Source organism: Ascidiella aspersa, chromosome 6, assembly GCF_963924565.1.
Source record: "Ascidiella aspersa chromosome 6, kaAscAspe10.2, whole genome shotgun sequence".
NCBI lineage: Eukaryota > Metazoa > Chordata > Ascidiacea > Phlebobranchia > Ascidiidae > Ascidiella > Ascidiella aspersa.
Genome location: NC_139452.1, coordinates 13,858,076 through 13,874,831, shown reverse-complemented (window position 1 = coordinate 13,874,831; position 16,756 = coordinate 13,858,076). Strand labels below are relative to the sequence as shown.

Here is a 16,756-nt window from a genome sequence, read left to right as displayed (position 1 = left end):
TTGCCAGCCCTGATTTAAACAGTATACGGTTATCTAACGAAGAACTGTTTTTTTGATATTTGTTCTTTCATGAAAATGATTGATAACACATTTCGGTATTTCTTGAGAGAAAGTGGGTCATTAAAATCTTTAGTGAGTCACTTCGTGACCCGCGGGACAGTGGTTCGCCTTCCCGTATCTAGGGTATTGTCGTATATTTTAGACCATGGTTCGACAACCTTGTCGCAGGCCAAACCATAACAACTTTTATACTTTTGTTGATGTTTATTATAAAAGACCGAATACATAAGCGAAAAACATCAAAGATTATATGGTAAAGGTAAAGGAACTTTTATTTTGGAGAGTTACATGTTATGAAATAATTACACTTGGACATAGCTTCCATGCGCACGTCGCCTTTGGTCAGAGAAACCTCTCTCAAAACGCAAATATACGTAAAAATAAAGACAAATACAATCGGCACGGAGCGCGAAAATTTTCGCATAGTTAATATTAAAAAGTCGGGCATGGTCTTGTGTCCAGCTTGTAAAACAGACATTGAAGGTAAGCCGGACCAGCGTTCTGGTAAAAGAATTCTTTTTAGTTTTATGTACAGCGTTAAATAAAATGAGAGATTCAGAGAAAATTAAATCAGGATGTCCAAACAGAATGTAATTCAACAAAGTAGCATTAGACAAGGAAAACAACGCAGTCGGTGACATTACAGAATTATCGACAAACAGAGAACAAATTGCGCTCATTAAAACGGACCTTTCGGCGGTTAATAGTGGACACTCAAAACACAAATGTATTGGAGTTTCAGAAGCTCCGCAAATACAAGTACGAAACGTATATGTTATATTCAGTGGACTGTGGCCTAATCTCAACATGCAAAGGACAGCAGTAATTTTAGGATTCTTTCCGTAAAGGTGGTGTGTATTGGTCGATTTATAGAAAAAGTTACGGTACTTCGTACCTTAAAAAATGTACTGTTTTACCGCGTCATGTTCCGTTTTTCATCAGGCCATAGACCTACCGCCCTCTCTTAAATTAATATATATATATTTATTAGAAGATCTTGGTTGTATATTTGTTGCACGACTTTGAACTGTAAGTAACCGTAGGTTTTCTTAAGGCTATCATTGATCACAAAAGGCGCTATAGGAATGTTACAAAGTTAGTTCTAATTAAATTTAGGCCTAATTATTTAGTGCATATTTCTATAGTTTTAGTCTTTAACGCAAGCTACATTTTAAGGCAAACCGAAACATTACGAATTTTTTTTTAAATACTTTGGTCGAACCAGAACTGAACCGAAACGTTTAAGTTGTTCGAACCGAAACTGCAACTGAACCACATTCTGAAAAATATGCTAACAAGAACCTAATCTAAACCAAAAAGTTGCTTTCAAATAAGCAGGAAGTTCCAACTATTTGTTTTTTCGGACTGTGTAGTTTGACGTAGTCTTTTTGAGATCAGAGTTTGTCCTAGTTTAATTCGAACAAAACTTATTAAAAAGTCTGAAAATACGTTGAAACTTATAATTGATCTAAGTCAGTGGTCGGCAAACTTTTTTTGTCGCGGCTCAAAATACTTTTTTCAAAGCTATTTAAGGCCCACTACCTAAAACCACTACCAAAACAGTGGCGGATTCACGATATTTGTTTTGAGTTGGAACCATTAGAGTTATAGGCCTATCACAAAGTTACTTTGTAAAACAATTATTCTTAGAAACACCTGTTGTTCTCGAACGAAAAGCTAAAATCCAGTTTAATTACGCGTATCGCGAAACACATTGCGTTTATTGGTTTCAAATTGGCAAAACTTTAATTAAAAGAATACGTGGCGTATAGGCCCAAGACACATGACAGAATATTGTTCGTAATAGCGAAATTTATAATACAATTCGACAGAAATTTGACTGTAAAATTATGAGTCACCCGACGCAAGAAATAATAGAATATCGCTTTTTGACATAATATAGTTTCAGTATATAAAACTTATAAAAGTGCATAAAAATAAACCAAATGTACGCCCAAAGCGCGTAAAATTTTTCGTTTACGTAATATAGTTAAATTTGGCAAAAGGGCCACATTCATGCGGGCCTAAACCATGCTGAGATAATATAAACAGTGCATTGAATGTACAGCTACCATTACTCGCGGACCTACTAAAAATGGCTCTGCGGCCTACATTTGGGCCGCGGTCCACAGTTTGCCAACCACTGATCTAAGTGGAATATCAAAAGCCATGAAAGTAGAAAAGTAGGCTATAGTTAAATATTGCAACCACCAAAATTAATTTTAAGTAGCCTGCAATGTTTGTCATCATCTTTCGCGTTTTTTTATCTATAGCACAAGAAAGTTGTTAACAAACACAGAATCGAATAGTAGTGGTTAGCTGGGACAATGGTTCTCGCGCAACGCCGGTGGTAGGCCTACCTGGTAAAATTGTGATATGAACGGAAAATTAGTAATATGAACGGAAATTAGGAAAATAGCCTATATCAACGAGAGTTAGTCTTACATACGGCACGTATAGTAGTTCCGGTGGGTCCTAATCCTGATTATAATGATTGAATTACTTGATCAGAGTAAAAATTGGCGAAACAAAGAAAATGGCATTTTTTACTTGTGTTGGCGGTTAACAAGCTTTTTAGCGAAAATGTATCGTTTACAGCAAGGGCGGCCAACCTACCGTGGCCACGCGTGGGCCGCCAATTAAACTTGATATTCATGTTTCGTTTATGTATTTTTTTTTTATAAAACAACGCATTAAATTAGTTTATGTGTAATTAATATAAGAAGCATTGCAGTGTTGGTGCTTTAAAGAACCAAACCATATCAAAACTTAACAATTAAATAATATTTACCATAATTAATTTTGTTGTCATCATTTTCCGAGCAATATTGGTATCGTTTCTATATGACCATTGCGTCACTATCCTATAAATAAAAAGTTTTACCAATGTGAACCAAATACATGCAGTCTGTTTTCAAACTACATTGCATCTGCGTATTTGTATTTACACACGAGTTCGCTGGAAAATGGCATGTATTTTAAGAATAATTATTTTACGACTTACATTATGAGGTAACTTTGTGACGTCATTCCTTAAAATGCTCATGGCGTCTCCCAAACGAATATCCAGGACCCACCCCTGTTGTATATCTTATAGTGTAGCCTATACACATTTGTAGATTTTGAGGCTAATTTTTCTACTTGACATTTTTCTAAATATTAGGCTACATTTGAACGCAGTGGTCTTTATTACTGCTTGGTTTTGTCCCTGTTATTTTCTAACATTTATGCCCAAATTGACATGATCTTGTGAAAGGCAAAACGGAAATATTCGATTCCGGATGTTGTAGCCTAGGTCAATTTTCAATTTTCCGCACTATGGAAAACAGAGAATAAAATTTCAGACAGTTGCAGTTAATTGACACAGTTTGCGTCAATAACGCATACAACATGTTGGTTGTGAATTTAGCCTACCTGAAAATCGGTGGCGTTCCACTAGTTTTATACATGTGCCACAGGTTGAGACCATCGGTTTAAAATCTCTTTGCGTCAACCTAATAGTTCATATTAAGTTGTTGCACTATTTTATCTCGTTTCTTATTATTTTTGAACGAGATCAAATAGATTAAAAATAAAATATTTTCAAGTCTTTTTTATTTGTTTATTTAATTAACACGCTTTATTTAAATTCCAAATCCCCCTTGAAAAATTAATTTGTTATCCTTAGGATATCTACTTTTACATCCACGTGCGTGCAAAAAGTAAACAAACTGAAGGCTAGCCAGAAGACAGATAAAAACAGGTGTAAACAGTTCTGCAAACCGACTTTGCCCATGACTTTAGATTACAAATACTCATGTTAAACTAAATTACTCACTCTACGCTTCAATTATTTAAATTGTTCAACTAGAGTTATTAATTTGTCGTAGTATCGGTACAATGGTTCTTAACCTTTTTTACCCCAGCACCCTTCGGGATTTCCATAGCCTAGGTATGGTATTAGGCATTTTAGCGTTGTTCAATAAGGAAATTAAAAATCAAATTCAAGAATATTGTAAATAGAGATCAACCGATATCACTTTTTGAGACCGATACCCGATTTTTTACAATTTTGTTAACCTATACTGATAGCGATTTTTTATATACTTGGGAAATGTATAAAACTTGAATTAATCAAAAATAAAATCAAAATAACATTTTAGTTTATATACCTTTGTTAATTATTAAACCATTATTTTGCGTATTAACTTGGCGTGATGCTAAAATCCAATTTTTTTTATCAAAAAAAGGGTAAGTTGTTTGTTGTAAAGGAAAAATCATATCATATTGTCATACTAAAATATCGGCAGTATCGGCCTACATTTACCAATACCGACATATAGGTAAAAGCCAAATATCGTCTGATATTATCAGTGAACCGATATATCGGTCTATTTCTAATTATAAATCTACTTAAAGAAATACATTCACAATTATTATTACTTTATCAAAATATGGCATGCGGTGTCTCACTCAGTTATTTAGAATATGAATAATCCCAAAACCTAATAATAATAGTTACAGTCTAAAAAAAGAGGATTTAGGAGATTTGCCGCATTAGGAAAGATTACTACCGTCCTGACTGCATTCCATAATTTGTGGCCAGCAAAGATTTACGCCAAATTTTTTTCGGCTGAAATCCTACGCCAAAATAGGACGATATATACGCCAAATTATTTGGGTAAATTCACTTGGCTGGTGATATTCCACGCCAAATGGGCAAAGATCTATGGCGGGAAGGCAGTGGAATGCAACCAGGACTACCGTATTGTCTATACAACTTAATTGCTGCCTTAACATTTTATGGTGTTGATTACAAAACATTGTCAGCATGGCAAAGACATCATGGATATCAAACTTTTTGTTGAATTAAATAAATCAAGTGTGAATTCCCGTTTTATTAATTCTTTGGTCTTCTAAAAGAAAATTTGACTGGGGTCTTCGGCAATTGAATTTGTTTTACTGTTTTTTTTCTGTGTTTTTTTATACTAAGCTATTCAATGTTATGTTTTTGAACTGTGGTAGTTCCATTTGGACTTCAGAGACAAGATAGGTATAATATTCGTTACCTGTCGAAATAAGTTCTAAATTCATAGGAATAAGGCCTTAATGGCCCAAATAATGCCTGAAACTGTAGGAACTATGGTAGGATCGATTGGGGGCCTTCAGGCTGGCATCTGCCGTCTTTTTGTCATCTTTGGACAGCCTAGTTTGACTGGCGCCGTTAATGTGCTGCTGTTTTGGCACTGAATGGTTTGCCCTAGTTTTGGGTTAGTGGGAGGGGAAATGGTAGGGGTTAGAAATTGGTTTAGGGTTAAAATTATTAGGCTGGTTAGTAGGGATGTTCAAAGTAGAATATCGAATCCAATTCTGCCGTTTATTTCGGGTAATTGGAACTGATATAATTTAATGTTTTACCGCCAATTTTTGCGCCTAATTGTAGAAACGTGTGTGGTAAGTTGGCCTGGCGCTGCGGCGACCAATTTATAGTGCTTGCTTTAAATGTAACCTGGTAGTGCCGTGTCAGCGTTTTTTCGGCGACCAATTACCGCCTATCGCAATAACGTTCGTCTAATAATTAATGTCTAGTGCGGAGTTCGCAATTGCCCTAAATGCGTTAAAGTTGCAATCGTAATATTACGTTGTAAAACGTGCTGGCCGCCTACAAAATACGCTATAGGGTTACTTAAGGCCAATATTCAGTGAGGTTATGCAGTTATGCACAGCAGAATTGTCAAGAATTCGTTATGTCAATAGTAACTTTAAAAAGAAGCACTAAAACCCAACAAAGCTTTAAAAATCAGGACTGAATTGCTTAAGACTTCTGTGTGCAGTGTTTTATTGTACTCACTATTGGCAAAAATATAAGTTATAGCAACAACCTGGACAGTTGACATAATACAGTTTACAGAACTGCTTCAAATGACAGTTGTTAAGAATGTTAAATATATGGGAGATTTTTTTATTATAATGTACACATGTTAGCAAATTGTTTGGGCGATTTATTGCTGTGATTGTAGGCCCTGTGGGATAGATTAAGATTAATCCCTTTCCCAAACAAAACCAAGGTTAGATAATTTAATAAAAAATATACTAGGATTCGCTATTCTGGATTCGAATCCTATTATTCTAGAATACCTTGGGATTCTACTTTGAACATCCCTACTGGTTAGTGATACTTAGGAGTGGGATTTGGGCCAGGACCAGGTAAAAGGTTGTATAGGCCTGATTCTGACCATTTAGGCATTATTCAGAAGGATTTAGGACATATGCAGATTTAGACGATTTTACAACTATATATTAGATATTAGTCATATTTTGGCCTATTCAAACTTTATTTTTTCCAACGTTGATCTTGTTCTTATTTCAGTCTTATGGCTGGAGTCCAACTGCATTGATATTCATCTAGCAGAACTACTAAAGCAAATTTGCAGTGAAAAAATATTGTTAAAACTTCTGAAAAACCACTATATAGCGTCTGCTGAGTATTTTTGCCAGTAAAGGTTAACAAAGCACCCAAGGGGACGGTAGCGCCCAGGTTAAGAACCATTGGTATAGAACACTTTGGTTAGGTTTGTTCTAAACAAAACATATATAGTGTAAAAAGATTGAAAATTATTCAGCTTTTAGTATAAAAATGAATGTATTTCTATTTTTAATTATAGGGATTTTATTTTGTAGATGTTTTACTTTATAAAGTTTGCAAGCCTAAAAATATGTTGATGTCTTCAGCATTTCACTGTTGGCGACAACCACTTCATCCAGTTATTAAACATTTCGGAAAGTTGATGAGAGCATTTTCAAATAAACAACCAAGAGGACCTAACCAGTTACATTTATGTATCAGAATGTCGCAAACAGACTCATCACAGGTAAACAACTTTGAAAAAAGTGGACATTTCATACAAAATATGAAATCTAGGCCCAAAACAAGAAAACCAATTCAAAAAGTATTAACCAAATGTAATGAAAACACATGTGTGACATTTGCAACAGCAGAAGGTTACAAGTAAGTGTCCTATAAAAAGAATTTACTTATATTTTAAGGGTAAATTTGTTAATAAATTGCTGTGGAAAGATTAATAAGGAGTTAAGTAGTGTTGTATATAAAATAAAGGGTCACCCCAGTTAAATTCCAATACCATATATTAGGGGTTGGGAACCTATGGCTTGCAAGCCATATATGGCTCTTTTGATAAAAGAATCTTGCTTGCTGCACGCCGCCTTCCTAACTTTCCTTTTTTAACACACATCATAGCAAATTTTCGATTTTGTTTTTCGAGACTGTTATCCTGTTTGTAGGAAAATCCCTTAAATTCCAAAAGGCCCTTTTCTTTCAACAAAACTCTGTAATCAAAGTTGCGTAGCATGTTGTGTCCTTTAAAAGTTTTATTGAGAACAAAATAAGAAACCTACAACTAGATGTTGAAAAAGTATTATATGGCTCCCCTAGATAAAAAGGTTCCAGACCCCTACCATATATCATGGATGGCATACAGACTTTACATGCATATTTTTATTGTATAATAATTTGTGCATCATGGATGCTTTTTTTTGAAGGTTAACCAAACTCCAAAAAATTATTGGAACAGCACAAATGTTCAAAATTGTAACTTTGTCGCAAGATATTACTAATGTAATTTGTGTAAAATGGACGGAAGAAAATGCATTGGAGAATAAGGGAATGGGCTTCATTTTCTTTTTCAGGTATATATTACTTTTTTTAAATTAAACACTGGCATTTTTCAGTCAGATAAAGCTTGCAAATCTTTCAAATGATTATGTTAACCATTTTCCACAATCGTTCACAAAGTTTAGACATGGTCAGGACAAGATACTTCTTAATACTGTTTTATAGCACCTTATCTCTATTGTTATGTTTTGAATTTGAAGGAATGAAAACACAGAATTGACATTTTGTTATTTGCCAGAGAAGGTGCCTTAACTTTTTGGAACACGGATCCAGAGCAGATTAAAAAAATTATGTATCTTATTAAGCCATTTGAAATTGAGCCATATCCAAGCAACATTGTTCATTGGGAAAACGAGCAAATGAATTACCAATTTGTTGAAACTAAAACAACTTTCCAGAAAAGTATGAAAACATGTAAAATGTGTAATTCTGCTGTAAAAAAATTTTTATTTCTTCTGAAGATCATTTTGAAATAAAGTCAAATGGAGATGAAACTCTTTTAGCTGAGGAAATTTATGCCTTTTCCAATGCTCTTGTGATGTCTGTTAAACTTGCCCATTGGGAACATTCTCTTGATGATTTCATTGACTCAATACAAGGCATACCTAAGGAACTAATCACTAGGAAGCTTTCTTATAAAGATTCCAATTCAGTACTGCAAATGATAGGTGAACTCTTCCAAATTAGGTAAAAATGAACCAGAAAATTTTAAACTTACAAAATAAGTTAAGAATTATATATATATTTTATAAATACATATCGTCGCTAATAAAAAAAACTGTTGTTAGTCCAAATTTATGGTTTTAAGAAAAACGCATTTTTAATGTTTTTGTTAACACTTTTTGTTTTTTGACAAAACAAAATAATTTTAATATATGATATTAAGTAGTTGTGCCAGTTAAATTTCTCATTGCCAGTTTTAGGCATTGAATATTCTATATTAAAGTCGTTTTTCATAGAGTTACTACACTTTCCAACCACTCACTATAACTACCTTTTTGGAAAATCGGGGCGGTTTAACTTCCAAAATGCCCAACACAGACAAAATACCATGATATTTCACACCTTTTTGTTGTGTTTTTTAAAGTTTCACCCATTGTTGCGTTACTAAACTTGTCTTAGGTCGTTAATTTGGTTATTTCATAAAACGGTGGTAACTTTATAATTAAGAAATTCATATCTTCAGAAGTAAACAAGCTAGTACGACACTATTCGCAAAAAAATGCGAACAATTTCATTAGTACAAAAATCAAAAAAACAAATTTGACAACAGTTTTTTTTTTATTATGATATATGCTTTTCCCTAAAGATTAATAGGAATTTCACTTGACATTTATTTTCCCCAATTAATGTGTAAATGCAAATATATGTATTTACATTAAATATTTCAAATAAAATTTTGTTAATTTTTTTGTATTGTATAGGCATCAACTAAATTTAAAGTACAATTTGCTGGATGTTCCTGATGTTTACTGGGACCGGGAAGACCTGGAATTGCTTTATCTTAAGACAACAAGGTAAACCTCCAAAACAAGTATGTAATATGGCACACAAATTTTAAGCTTTTCTTATTTTATATATTTTAGGTATTTAAACTTACCTTTGAGAGTTAAAATTATGAATGAAAAGTTGTCCTATTGTGCGCATATTGTTGAATTGCTCAAGTCCCACCTGGCTGAACAAAAGTCATTGCGGATTGAAATTTTGATTGTTTTACTAATTTTAATAGAGGTTTGTAATACCTTTTTTTTCTTTGCTAATCAGTGTTTTTATAAGCTGCTATTAGTTAATGTAATCATATAAATAATTAATCTTGCATATGTTATACTTTCAGGTCATTTTTGAGCTGATACATTATTTTGTTACACCGAACTTTCCCAAACATGAAAATAGTCGACCTGAATGATTCAATGAAATATTTGAAGCTTTATTACATTTATATACACCTTACAAAAATTTTGCACTTACTACATGCAAATAAAAACTTTGTTATTAAATATAAATTTGCAAAGTTGTAATTTATAACTAATGGGCAAGTCGCCAGTGTTTCTCAACCTTTTGTGACTAGCGGCACCCCTCAGAAATAACAATTTAGTAGGTAATTAACTAGAATGTCACAATAAATGGAACAGGAACAATACACATCAACACAACGTAGGAAGTTATAATTGGATTTATTCCACTCTAATCTTTACACAGAAAGTTGAAGCTATCAAAAATCAGATTTTTTAAGAAAAAAATATCTCTGTGGACACCCTTGAGCATTAGAAATGGCACCACTGGGCTAAGCCAATGGTTACCAAACTTTTTTGGCTTAAAGCATACTAAGAAAATAGAAAATTATAGAAGCGCATATCATACCTTGAAAATCGGTCCCAGTACAGGGTACTATAACATCCCCAGTTTTATAATGGAAAGTGTGCAATGAGTTTTGCATACTTGTCGGTATGCATATTTCTAACAAAAAAGGTAATTTTAATTCTGATTGCAATATTTTTTTAAGGTTAGACCAGATTTACCACAAAATTGAGCTCCTAAAAACTGGTGCAGGTTTGAATAATTTTTTGTGGGGTGCCATCTTACAGTGCATAGATAGTGTCTTAAATAAGGGAATCTGGATTGGATTTGATGCAACATTTCAGATGAAACCTAAATAAGTTTTTAAAACCTATGTTATACATGTAATTGCTAATCGTTGTTACTTGCAAACAAATTTAACTACCAGGTGATATGTGTTTCTATACTATAAGACTGCACTAACTTAAACAGAAGTACATGTTATTAAATCTAGGCCTCACGTGGGCTAGAGGTTTGCATAATCCCTAAAAACTTTCAAAATCAAGCCCCAGCAGTAAGCATAACATATTAAAACTACTAAACTGAGTAATATTACCATAGCAAGTTAACTGTTATGTGTAAAGATTATGCAGTAAATAAAAACTGTTCATTCTGTTTCTTTATTTAAAAAGGGCATCTGTAGCTAATTTTGCCAAAATAACCAACAAACACAACTTCAATAAGAAAAATGGTTTTATTTACTATTCTGATAGGGCTGTGGGCCCTCTAATAATTTTACGTGGATATGAATATCGATAAGATTTTTGCTCTGGCTCCCTCAAAGCAAAACTGGTAGAAAAAACAGCTTTCTTGAAGGCTTTTGTACATTCACCTCTGCCAATATTGTACATAGGAAACCATGAGGCACTAGAAATTCCGGCTCTTATACAACGCTCGGCGAATACAAGTCCAATTATATGAAATGCATCAACACTGGTTGGTGATTGGAGATGTTTTCTAATGTACCTGAAATAATATTAAGATATATTACCTATAATTCTAAAATTTATAAAAAAAAGGCATATTTCAAAAAAATAGTGCCAATATTAGCACTCGTAGGAGCCAAACGTGGGTGTGAAAGGGATTTTAAACCCTGCATTTCTGGCAGGACGTTAAAATGCCTTTGGTAAAACTATTAACAGATTATGCAGTATATGTCGCCAGCATTACAGTTTAGGCTCAACTGTGTTGGAAACATTCCTGAATCAAGTACCAACTAACAAAGTGTTCATTCGCACATATAAATAAAACACAAAATACGAACTTGCGTTAATGTAGGTGAAGCTTAGTCCAATAATAAGTTTTTTGTAGAAAAAGCTATATGCGTCACAAGTCATTAACTGAGTCTGAAATAAACAACTGCCAAACTTCCCTAACTTTGAAATGACATATAACATAATGCTTTGTGCGACGTAACAATTCGTAAACTTTAAAATAGTATGCAACATTCGTCACTCAATGCAAGGGTGCTCCATGGAAGGTTGCCAGGTGCACGGAAAGGAAACAGTATATTCTTAAAACATTTTTTTAATTATTTTTATTTGCCCCTGGTTTCTCCGGTGTAAAGTTTATAGTCAGAAACCTGGCTATAAAAATAACCACAAACTTAATTTCATTCATATGAATATGGCAAGTTTAAAATAATTTATTTCACCAGCAGAACACCCAGGCATTTGCTAAACGATGTTGGGCAATTTTTACTGTATATCTAATGTAAAGCAGAAAATATTGAGAAAAAAAGGGTCGCCAATACACATAATGAGTAGCGACTCTCATTAAGGGTAGATCCATTGGCAAAAATTGTAGTTTTTGAGGGGAGGTCAAACCTGGTAGGCCTCTGGATGCAATTCTGTTTAAGGATGCACAGAGTCAGTTTTATGATATGATGATCATATTGACTTTGTATGTGTTTACACTTACCAGTAAAGAATTCATAAAAAAATTGCATGAACTTCAATTTACCGATTTTTTGTTCATATTTTAAAGACTGAATACCTAACAATCAGTGTAGCGCAAAACCATGACATTTTACATGTGGTGAATTTTTTATGAAAAGATGCCCTCAAATCATTGTAAAACATACTAAAAAGACAAATCTGACTCATCCAAAGCACAAAAGTGATTTGCATTTATACAGCTAAAATCTGGGCTGTAGAGTCGGTTTATTTTTCTTTAGTCAGACTTGGGTCTGAGACTCCATATCATAATTATAACTATCTAAGTCAGATATGTGCATGCGCAGTACCAAATTTAAGACTGATAAGTAGGGCTCGCAAAAACAATAAAGTTAAAATTAAGGACCTCGTCTGTCCACCAATAAAAAAATAAAGTTGTTTTCAGCACCTAGGGAACTGTTACTAAGAAGGTAGGTCAAAATAAAGTTAAAATTTACAATAAAGTCAGACGTAATAAGAATATCAAAGCCCATACAGAAGTAGGTATCATTTTGGACGTTTCGAATATCTCTTTATTCATTTTCAACATAGATGGTAAGTTTTCAAGGGTTTCTTTATCGTTTACACAAGAATGATAAACTGGAAGATGATGTGTACGCCAGAATCAGACCAACCGCTGCCCGTACCCCTACATTGTATGGCGTTCCTAAAGTACAAAAGGTCAACACATCACTTCGACCTATTCTAGACTCGCGTGGATGTTTTTGCTATGACTGTGCCGAATGGCTGTGTGAAGTTCTACAACCACTGCGCGCACATCCCACCAATATAAAAGATACCTTTGATTTCGTGAACCGTGTTAACCACACACAACTGTATGACAAGGTCATGGTATCTTACGATGTAAAAAGCCTGTTCACTAACATTCCAGTTGAATTTACCACCAACCTGATTCTCAACAACATATACAAGGAAGGTGTTAAGCTGTTTCATGGACTCAAAGAAATCTGAGTTCAAGAAAATGTTAATTTGGACCTGCAATGACATCACTTTTCAATTTAGGCAAAAAAATTTTACACATAGATCGACGGCGTCGCTATGGGTTCCCCGATCGCCCCTCTGCTTGCTGATGTTTTCATGAACTGGTTAATTGATCAAACCGCGGAAAACCCAGCACAACCCCATCTTCTATGTAGATGACATTTTTGCCGTATTCTACAACAGTGATGAAATTGAGGCTTTTCTCTGCACTCTAAATGGCATCCATCCAAATATCCAGTTTACCTGTGAGTGGGAAAAGGAAAATAATCTGCCCTTTCTGGATGTACTGGTTAAGAAAATGCCTAATGGACACAGCACTCATGTATATCGCAAGTCTACCCATACAGGCCTCCTAACAAGACGGTCAAGTTTTGTGCAATTTAAATACAAGCGCAACCTGATAAATAGCCTATTACACCGGGCTTACAGAATTTGTAAAACTTACATGGGAATGCACCACAAATTCCGCAATATTTCTAAAATGTTGATGATGAATGGTTACCCCAAGCAGTTTATTGATACTGTCATTTACAGGTTTCTTGACCAAAAACACAAGGACGTGCAAAACAAAATGGTAGAACATGAAGAAAACAAAATGTTGTATACCATCACAATGAAACTCACGTTTATTGGAAAAATATCGATGAACATATGCAAAGAACTTACTACCTTCGTAGCGTGCAACACCGAAAATAAAGTCAAATTTATTTTCAGCCACAAAACCACACCTATCAGTTCGTTTTTATACACAAGGACCACCAGCATGTGTTACGTCGTTCAGGAGTGATATACAAAGTGCAATGTTTGTGCGGAGCTACTTATATTGGACAAACCAAGCGTAACCTACAAGTGCGTATGGACAACCACGACCCTTCATCACGGTCCACGCAGGACACAACGTGGCAAGGCATTTGCATCAAAATCCTGGTCACAAAATCGATTTTAAAAACCCCAAGATTCTTGCGGCAAGTCGGTGTTGGCGTCGTCTTTTGATTAAGGAAACCGTAGAAATAACACGGCACAACCCGGAAATTAACACAGACCAAGCTTCTACACCACTCTATCTTTTCAACATCTGATCATGTGGATGGCCTTATCTGCTATCGGCAACCTACCTTCTAATCGCTGCAAATCCTGTTTAGATTATGTATCTATCCATGTTTCCTTCTTTCTGATGTGTGCCTTAGCACTATATATACACTTACCATCAGTGACTTCTCTCCATGTTGAAAATGAATAAAGAGTCATTCGAAACGTCCAAAATGATACCTACTTCTGTATGGGCTTACTACAACCTCCAACCATTATGCTACAATAAAGTCAAATTATGGCTTTTGACAAAGTTTTTGTGTTTCTTGAGAGTAATTTTTGTAAAAATCGTCGTGGAAGCATTGTAAATCAGGAACTGCGACGCAATTAAACCATATTAACCTATAAAAGCAGGAAATATGTCACAATGCCTACTTGAATCAGCAGTAACTTTTATCGCAAATTGTCCATTTTTTTATTTATTGTTACGTATTTAAATAATTCTTATAAAACACTTCATCTTGATAAACATGGTCTTTTCGAAGATCAACAGTTTGGATTTTAGGGATAGCCTACTGACATTCTGTAGTACAAGAATACCTAAGCAATCTAAATCTATCGCCAAAAAACCCGACACACTTTTGATAATCCATAAAACACCTTGACTTTGCGACACAATATTATGTTTAGGTAACTGGCATCAATTCAAGGAAGAACTGTGGCCTCTACAAACAAGCAATTTTGTTACATTAAAATTTGATAAAAATAAAGTTTAAAAAAGTTTTTTTTAGGTTAAAATAAAAATGGCCCTACTGATAACTGTAAATCGTAAAAGTTGAATAGCATATTGTGGAAAATAACTATGTATTTTGGGTGGATAAAAAAAAGTGCAACTATGCTGTAGGCCTAAAAAAATTGGCCATAGTTGGACTCAACTTTTTTAAGGCTGTAGTTAGACTTTTTTTAGGCTGTAGTTAGTTTTTTTGAACGGACTTAGCAACCCTGGTTAAAATAGGTAAATAAAAATATATAGTTTGAGGGAGCACATCTACATCCTTCCCTGGTAATAGTACAGTACTTTTTATAATATTTTATTTTTTAAAATACAAGAAAGAATTCTGGGTGCACTGTGCAACAAATGAGGTGAAAATAGGTTTATTTAAAAAATAAGCCGTTAATTAGACTAAATTGACATATTTTACAGGCCTGTTTTAACTGAGCACATAACTTAAGCTGCACATAAAAAAATTCATAAACTGTGTGGCAACCTTAAATATACTTTCAACAGTGATAAAGACTTTAAATTATGGTTTACTAACCATTCTCTTGTTGATACTTCAATAACTCTGCAGCCATTATAGTGCTCCAGCACAGCCGTTGTTGAATGTCTTCTCTTTTCAACAAACACCCTTGGGCAAAAAGAGTTAAAGTGGAAAGTTATGTTTTATCCTCAGTCCAGTAGGTTACAAAACCCATATTAAGTAGGGAATCAACATATATCTACAATTTTGTCTACGTTGTTTTTCATTTTAGGTTTACTATAAAGCTTAGCTATTAATATTTAATTGAATGTCTTAGATCTATTTCCGCCGTATTGATTACCCATTTAAAATAAACAAAGGAGCAAAACTATTTGTTCAATATAAGGTAAGATAAATAAAAACATGTTACCTGTGATAATATTGCCTAGATGGCATGTTTGTTGCACTGTGATGTGATAATCCTCTGCCCCAACCAAAGTCTTTGTGTGCCAATGACAGCCTTTCCAAACTCCTCGGATTTCTATTTTGAAAATTTTTTAATGGCACAATGTCAGAGTTTCTTAAGTTTGCATCCTTTGCTGCATGAAGTTCGGCAGATGATGCTGTTGCTGTTTGGCGAAAGATAGGATGACTTGAAGAGCAACCTAAAACAGTACATGTTACTTTTTTAAGATTTGCCTTATAAAAAAACACATAAATTTGTATGGTGCAATGTAGTAACATTAAGAGCTACCTCGTAAAATGTTTGAAACAAACTTATAAACCGTGTTGACTGCCATTTGAAAAATGTATGAAACAATTTACTCAAACTTAATTGCAGTTACATATTAAACATGTTTACACTTTATTTTTCTCTATAACCTGCAAAAAAGTTAGTTAGCACCTCCAAAATAACAAATAAGGTTTGTTGTGTGCAACAGCACCAGCCACCAAGCTATACACATGCAATAAAGAGATATATCAAATTAAGCTTTAAGGGAAGTTATATTATTGTAGAATTATTTTCTGAGGCAACTAAAGGCGCTCTTTCACTATTGTACGTGAAAAGTTATGCAAAAAAAAAAAATATTAATACCGCTTACCACAACGCGTATTGTTTGGGTTAGCGTTTGGTTGAGGGTGGGTCAAGTTGTTATTAATAATAATCATAATATTACTTGACCAACCCTCAACCAAACGCTAACCCAAACAATACGCGTTGTGGTAAGCGGTATTAATATTTTTTTTTGCATAACTTTTCACGTACAATAGTGAAAGAGCGCCTTTGGGTTCGGGTGCTGTTTAGCGTTTGGGTTTAGGTGGGTCAAGTATTATTAAACTTAATCTTTTGAAGCACATTGACCTCAAAGTCTAAAAGTCGGACTTTTTGATCCTTTGAATGCACTAATTTTTAACGGATCGGGTGGTTTTTCAGAGCGTTGAACTAACTTGGAAATAACAACGGGTATGGAATGGAGTAG

The 16,756-nt window shown here is 34.1% G+C and overlaps 2 protein-coding genes across 6 annotated transcripts; one reads left to right on the top strand and one right to left on the bottom strand.

The window, feature by feature from the left end:
- Positions 1-6,709: 6,709 nt before the first annotated feature.
- LOC146140008 (required for meiotic nuclear division protein 1 homolog) lies at positions 6,710-9,709 on the top strand. Of its 5 annotated transcripts, none has more exons than XM_083391917.1 (7): positions 6,710-6,911; positions 7,600-7,746; positions 7,976-8,134; positions 8,194-8,419; positions 9,157-9,249; positions 9,319-9,463; positions 9,567-9,709. In XM_083391917.1, the coding sequence occupies exons 2-7, from the start codon at positions 7,704-7,706 to the stop codon at positions 9,636-9,638; spliced, it is 738 nt and encodes a 245-aa protein (XP_083248043.1). In that variant the 5' UTR covers positions 6,710-6,911; positions 7,600-7,703; the 3' UTR covers positions 9,639-9,709. The 5 variants fall into 5 exon arrangements, with proteins under 5 accessions (XP_083248043.1, XP_083248041.1, XP_083248042.1 ...); XM_083391915.1 differs by having other exon boundaries at positions 7,971-8,134; XM_083391916.1 differs by having other exon boundaries at positions 6,710-7,048.
- Positions 9,710-10,744: 1,035 nt separating this feature from the next.
- On the bottom strand, positions 10,745-16,226 carry LOC146140007 (large ribosomal subunit protein uL18m-like). The gene is made up of 4 exons (XM_083392098.1): positions 16,030-16,226; positions 15,706-15,940; positions 15,354-15,443; positions 10,745-11,035 (listed from the first exon to the last, which is right to left on the bottom strand). Exons 1-4 carry the CDS (start codon positions 16,073-16,075, stop codon positions 10,771-10,773), a joined length of 636 nt encoding a protein of 211 aa, XP_083248224.1. The 5' UTR covers positions 16,076-16,226; the 3' UTR covers positions 10,745-10,770.
- Between the last annotated feature and the right edge of the window lie 530 nt (positions 16,227-16,756).